The sequence below is a fragment of the Oxyura jamaicensis genome, assembly GCF_011077185.1.
Source record: "Oxyura jamaicensis isolate SHBP4307 breed ruddy duck chromosome 27 unlocalized genomic scaffold, BPBGC_Ojam_1.0 oxy27_random_OJ72895, whole genome shotgun sequence".
In the NCBI taxonomy this organism is placed as follows: domain Eukaryota; kingdom Metazoa; phylum Chordata; class Aves; order Anseriformes; family Anatidae; genus Oxyura; species Oxyura jamaicensis.
Genome location: NW_023304815.1, coordinates 1 through 5,590, shown reverse-complemented (window position 1 = coordinate 5,590; position 5,590 = coordinate 1). Strand labels below are relative to the sequence as shown.

At 71.6% G+C, this 5,590-nt stretch overlaps 2 protein-coding genes across 4 annotated transcripts; one reads left to right on the top strand and one right to left on the bottom strand.

Annotated features, from left to right (window-relative positions):
- Positions 1–143: 143 nt before the first annotated feature.
- On the top strand, positions 144–1,546 carry LOC118158401 (RUN domain-containing protein 3A-like). Of its 2 annotated transcripts, XM_035313052.1 has the most exons (3): positions 144–353; positions 451–557; positions 773–1,546. In XM_035313052.1, exons 1-3 carry the CDS (start codon positions 151–153, stop codon positions 913–915), a joined length of 453 nt encoding a protein of 150 aa, XP_035168943.1. In that variant the 5' UTR covers positions 144–150; the 3' UTR covers positions 916–1,546. The 2 variants fall into 2 exon arrangements, with proteins under 2 accessions (XP_035168943.1, XP_035168945.1); XM_035313054.1 differs by lacking the exon at positions 451–557.
- Positions 1,547–1,782: 236 nt separating this feature from the next.
- On the bottom strand, positions 1,783–5,469 carry LOC118158400 (solute carrier family 25 member 39-like). Of its 2 annotated transcripts, XM_035313051.1 has the most exons (12): positions 5,125–5,469; positions 4,987–5,046; positions 4,517–4,561; positions 3,943–4,052; positions 3,760–3,827; positions 3,531–3,655; positions 3,268–3,441; positions 3,084–3,193; positions 2,890–2,971; positions 2,717–2,797; positions 2,156–2,611; positions 1,783–2,123 (listed from the first exon to the last, which is right to left on the bottom strand). In XM_035313051.1, the coding sequence occupies exons 1-11, from the start codon at positions 5,306–5,308 to the stop codon at positions 2,493–2,495; spliced, it is 1,158 nt and encodes a 385-aa protein (XP_035168942.1). In that variant the 5' UTR covers positions 5,309–5,469; the 3' UTR covers positions 1,783–2,123; positions 2,156–2,492. The 2 variants fall into 2 exon arrangements, with proteins under 2 accessions (XP_035168942.1, XP_035168941.1); XM_035313050.1 differs by lacking the exon at positions 4,517–4,561 and having other exon boundaries at positions 5,125–5,458.
- Between the last annotated feature and the right edge of the window lie 121 nt (positions 5,470–5,590).

Below are 5,590 nucleotides of genomic sequence, written 5' to 3'. Positions count from 1 at the left end.
CCCTGTAGGACATGGAAGGACCCCAGTGCCCCATACACCCTGTAGGATGTGGTGAGTCCACAGTGCCCTATATGCCCTGTAGGACATGGAAGGACCCCAGTGCCCCATACGCCCTGTAGGACACGTTGTGCCCCCAGTGCCCCGTGGGACATGATGGGCGGTGGGTGCCCAGCGCCTGCAGCTGCTCCGCGTGCTGATGCCCGCGTGTGCCGCAGGACGGGGCTGATCCCCTGCGAGAACACGCAGCTGGCGCAGCTCTCCAAGGAGATGGTGACGCCCCTGGTCAACCAGTGGCCCTCGCTGGGGACGCTCAATGGCAACGAGAGCGGCTCGGACGGCAAGCTCTACAGGAGGTAACCCCCCGGGGGGGGAGGACAGAGCCGCCCGACCCGCGCCCCATCCGGCCCCGGGGAGGGGGGGGGACGGGGGCTGAGCGCCGTCCCTCCGCAGGCACAGCTTCGTGAGCACCGACCAGCTCTCGGCCGAGAACAGCCTCAGCTCCGACTCCCAGCGCCTGGGCGAGGGCAAGCGCGAAGGCGAGCCCTGGGGGCCCTTGGGTAAGACCCCCCCCTTAGCCCACCCCAGTGGGGTGCTGCACGGGGCCCCTCCTGCCCCCGACAACCCCCCCCCCCCAAGCTAGGGATGCTGCCCACACAGCCCCGGGGTCCCCAGGCCATCCCCGGTGCAGCCCAGTGATCCCGGAGGGGTGGTCCCTGTCCCCGTCCCCGCCGCCGTCCGCAGCCCCCGCGACGCCCGCTCTGTGCCCCCGCAGGGAAGGACCCCACGCCCTCCATGCTGGGGCTCTGCGGCTCCCTGGCCTCCCTGCCCAGCTGCAAGTCCCTGGCCAGCCTCAAGTCCAACGAGTGCCTGGTGAGCGACAGCAACGAAGCCAGCCCGACCCGCAGCCCCAGCTGAGACCCCCGGCCCCCTCGCCCAGCGCCGCCGCCGAGGACTGACCTCGTCCCCCTCCACCCTGGGACCGACGGAGGACGAGGGACTCGCCCAACCCATGGGGGAGGCCGGGGACGGAGTCCTCCCCCCCTTCTCTGCACCCCACCCCGGCTGCGCGTTGGACCCCCAGCCTGGACCCCGGCTGGAGACGTGGACCCGTTGGGATGGGGATGCTGGAACGGGACCGGGATGTGTCCGCGTGTGTCCCCCCCCCGCCTTCCCCCTGTCCATCCGAGCTGGGGAGGAGGTAACGAACTGCGGGGACACCAGGGTTGTGCTGTGGGGTGCAGGAGGGGGGCTTGGGGTGAACCCCCCCTGCCGGGGCGAGGGTCCTGCGTGGCCCCGTTGCCATCCCAAGGGCTCGAGGTGCAGCTCTTCCAGCCGGGCTTCGTCCAGCAGCCCCCTGCCTCAGCACCCATGGGACCACCCGTCCCTCCTTGCAGCCGCATCTCCACGACAGCGATTGGACCCCCCCCCTCCTTCCCTCCCCATTCCCCCCGGGTTTTGGGTTGTTTGGGGTGTTTTCGGGTTTTGGTTCAGCCCCAGCTTGCCTTGTTGGAGCGAAAGGAATCAATAAACGCAGCGATACGAGCTGGCCCCCGCGAGCACCCTGCCAGCTGGGAGGGGGAAAAGAGCCTTGTGTGCCCCCCCCCCCCCCCACAGAGGGATATGAGGGGGGTGCTGGAGCCCCCGTGCCCCCAACCCCCCCCCCCCCCCCCCCAGTGATCTCCTGTCCCCAGGCAGCAGGGACACGACTGCCAGCCCCAGGGACACCTCCCATGCTTCCCCCGCACACAGCCCTGCAGGGAACAGGGGCAGGGCTCCGTGACCTAAGACACAAATTCCATTTTGTTTTATTTAAGAAAATAAGAGAAACTCCCCCCAGGCACCCAGGGCAAGCCGGGGACTGGGAGGGGGTCGGGCAGCACCCGCACGGGGCACGGCACGGGGCAGGTCCTCGCGGTGAAGGGATGGGGCACGGGACAGAGCCCGGCCCCCCCAGAGCAGCAGCGAGGTTTGTCCCCACGCAGGGTCCGAGCCCGAGGTGTACCAAGGGCTGGGGAGGTCCTGAGCGGGCCGGGGGGGTCCGTAGGCAGGGCTGCGAGGTGTCCCCAGGGCACGCAGGGGCAGGAGGGGAGGAGGCTGTGCGTAACTGGTGGTGAAGGGCCGGGCTCGGGGCCGAAGCGGGGCTGGGGGCGGGCACGGGGGGCAGCCCCCGGGCCGGGTTTGGTCCACGCTGGAGCCCCCGCTCCTGCTCCCCAGCCTGGCAGGAGGCTGGGGGCACCCCACCTCGCCAAAGTCCGTGAGTCAGTCCAGCAGCATCTGTCCAGCCTTGAGGGAGGGCCGGGGTGGGGGGCATGTCCCCAGTGTCACAGCAGGCAGCGTGCCCCCGGCACGGCAGGGCCAGGGTGGCCGCCGGGACCGTGTCCACGCCACGGGGCCGGTGGGGAGCGGAGCGCACGGGAAGGCACTTGGGCTCGGCCCGGGGGTGGTGTCCCTGTCCCATGGGCCACGGTCCCCGTCCGTGGCCCCCCCACCCTTTACAACCCCCGCAGCCGCCGCTCCTGGTTCAGCTTCTGGAAGAAGGTTTTGCCGAACTCGTAGGTGCTGATCATGATGGCGCAGGCGGGCGCCACCTTAATGACGCGGGGCAGGAACCCTGCAAGGACAGCGCCGTCAGCCCCGCGGTGACACCGGGGCACCCCAAAACCCTAAACACCCCCCCCCTCAAGATGGGGTGGGAGGGGGGGGGTCACAGCCTTACCTGCAAACAGCCCCCGGGTGCCCGACTCAGCGCGGATGCGGCGCATGAGCAGCCAGGTGGATGATGGCTTGGAGGCTGCGACTGCGGGGGGAGAGGGGAGCGGGGGGGGGGGGTGCGGGGGGGGCCGGGGGGGCCCCCCGCTGCCCCCCCCACCCCGCAGCAAGCCCCCTCACCTGGGTGCAGCTCGCTGTCTCCCAGCTCGATCTGCCGCCGGGTCTTCACCACGTCGAAGGGCAGCGTCAGCACGGCGGCCACCTGCGGGGCGAGCGGACGGGGCTGAGCTCCCCGTCCCCACGGCACAGCCCCAGCCCATTGCGGCCCCGTTCCCCCGGGGGGGGGGGCTGCAGACCCCAGACCCCTTTCTCACCGTGCCGGAGATGGCCCCGGAGGCGAAGCTGATCATGAAGGTGGCCTCATCCAGCCGGGCTTGGGCGCAGAGCCACTCGCGCACCAGCTCGTAGTTGAACCAGTAGAGAGCTGGGAGGAGAGGTGAAGCCCCCGCGCTGCCCGGCATCCCCCCCCCCCACGCCCCGTGTCACCCCCTGTCCTACCGGAGAAGGGGACGTCCCGCAGCACGGTGGGTCCCCAGCCCCTCCAGAGGGACAGCCAGCCGTCCTGAGCCACCGCCGACTGGATGCAGACGCGCAGCTCCCGGTAGCTGAGCTGCCGCGACTGCATCTTGGTGCGGATCAGCTCCAGGGGGCTGATCACCGTCACAGCACCCACTGCCAGGCGGGGGAAAGGGGGTGTCAGCCCCACCGAGGGGGCACTGCGGGGCCCCTCCTGCGGGCTGGGGGTGCTCGGGGCTACTCACGGCGGGCGAGGGCCCCCGCCAGCAAGGGGATGTGGTGGCCGCGGCTCCCGGTGCGAGCGTGCAGGTAGTCCCGGAGCTGGTCGTAGGCGGTGAAGTAAATGACGGTGGCCGGCACCGCCATCACCCTGCCGGGGAGGAGGGAGGTGAGGGCACCCCGGCGCGAGGCTTAGGGTCAGGGCAACCCCCACCCCCCCCCCCCCCCACCCCAAGAAGTTGGGGTACAACTCACAGCGTCGGGGGGAGGCCGCTCCACAGGGACCTGATGCCCTCGTAGCGCGTGATCTTCACGAAGGCATCCTGCGGGGAGAGCGCAGCGCCCAGGGGAGGGTGGGAGGGGGGCAGAGGGGCGAGCACCCCCCACACATCCCCAGGAACACCCGGCCCCGCGCGGGGAGACCCCCGCAGCCCCTACCAGGGTGCCGGTGAAGCGGGTGGGGGCCTTGTACCAGGCGGTGCAGCCGGGGCCGTTCTGGCAGACGTAGAGGTGGTCCATGAGCCCGTTGCAGTAGAGGAAGCACTTCCCTGGGGCGGGAGGGAACGGTGTCACCGTCAGAGCCCAGCCCGGACCCCTCCGTCCCCAAATCATCCCCGTCTGTCCCAGGAAAGCACCGAACCCGAGCTCCCGAGCCCCAAACCAGAGCCAGGACCCTCAGTGGCCGTGACCCCTTGGGGCAGGGAGCACCCTGGGGGAGGCAGGAGCCTTCGCAGGGAGGCAGCGAGGCCACGGGTGATGTCCCCAAGGCTGGGGGACCTCCCCTGGCCACCAGCATCCTGCCCCCGGGCCTGACATCGCTCTCAGCAAGGCCAGCGGGAGCAAGCAGGAGACCCCAGGAGGCTTTGACGCAGCAGCAGGGCAGAGCGACAGCGCAAGGACAGGGGCTGCAGGCACGCTTCTGCCGCAGGGCAGGACCGAGGACGGCCAGGCAAAAAGAAAAACACCGGGTCCGGGACGTCCCCGCAGCCGCCAGCAGCGGCTCGGTACTCACATGTGGCCTGCCGAGAGCCCCAGGGCGCCGAGCGCACCGACCATGCTGAAACACAACGGGGACAGGCTGAGCGGGGGCGCCGGGGACGTGCCACCCTCCAGCTCCGAGCAAAAAGGGGCCGGCAGCGGAGCCCTGCCGGCACCAAACCGGGGCTGCGGGGAGCCCGGAGGCCGTGCCCGGCGTCCTCCACGGGGCAGAGCCCCCACGGCGGAGGGGTCGGCACCTCCCTGGCAGCCGGCGGGCACGGGGAGCACGGAGCAGCCACGCAGCAGCACAAAAGGCGGCAGGTGCAGGGGATGGGGAGCCTCCGGAGCACGCCGAGCCCCCCACCCGCAGCGCTGGCCCAGCTCCAGCACGGGGCCATGGGGGGGGGGGGGGGGGGGAGGAGGACGAGGGGGCCCCGTGCCACAGCCCCGTGTGCCCGGGCACAAGCGGAGGCGTCCCCGCCGCGGACAGCCCCGGCGGGGTACCTTTGGAGAAGGGGGTCCTCTGGGCCTGCAGACGGATCTTCACCACGTCCAGCGGTGTCACTGCAATGACAGCCCCCCCCCCACCGTCAGACACCTCCCGGGGTGCCCCCCACGCCCCCCCAGCCCCACGGCCCTCACCGAAGAGCGAGGTGAGGATGGCGCCGGTCCCGGAGGCCAGCATCTGCTGCAGGGGCGTGATGCCCCCGCCGGGGCCCGGCGACATCTTCTCGGCCATGGCGCTGCCCTCCTGAAACATCAAAATGGGTCGGGGGGGTCCACCCGAGCCCACCGGGGGGGCCGGGCACGGCTCCGGCCCGAGCATCCCCGGCACGACGCCGCTCGGCGCCCCGCTATCGGCACGGCGCAGGGCAGGCGCGGCCCCCGTCCCGCTGCTGCCCCCGTAATCGTGCTGCCCCCGTCGGGGACCCCTCCTGGGGCCGGCTCGGCCCCGATAACGCCCGGTAGCGGTGCTGGCAGCCGGCCTGGCCGCCCCCCCAGGGCGGGGGGGGGGGGAGATGTTGTCCCCCCCTCCCAGCACTGCAAGCTGGGACATTAAGGGACGGGAAGGGACAAAGTCCAAAGAGCAGGAGCCCCGTGCTGGAGA

Coding starts and splice junctions, on each gene's coding strand:
- LOC118158401 (XM_035313052.1), top strand. CDS start 151: ATGATGGGCGGTGGGTGCCCAGCGCCTGCAGCTGCTCCGCGTGCTGAT. Junction 354..450: donor GACGGCAAGCTCTACAGGAG/GTAACCCCCCGG, acceptor GTCCCTCCGCAG/GCACAGCTTCGTGAGCACCG. Junction 558..772: donor CGAGCCCTGGGGGCCCTTGG/GTAAGACCCCCC, acceptor GTGCCCCCGCAG/GGAAGGACCCCACGCCCTCC.
- LOC118158400 (XM_035313051.1), bottom strand. CDS start 5,308: ATGCTCGGGCCGGAGCCGTGCCCGGCCCCCCCGGTGGGCTCGGGTGGA. Junction 5,047..5,124: donor CATCCTCACCTCGCTCTTCG/GTGAGGGCCGTG, acceptor CTGTCATTGCAG/TGACACCGCTGGACGTGGTG. Junction 3,656..3,759: donor AGCGGCCTCCCCCCGACGCT/GTGAGTTGTACC, acceptor CCTCCCCGGCAG/GGTGATGGCGGTGCCGGCCA.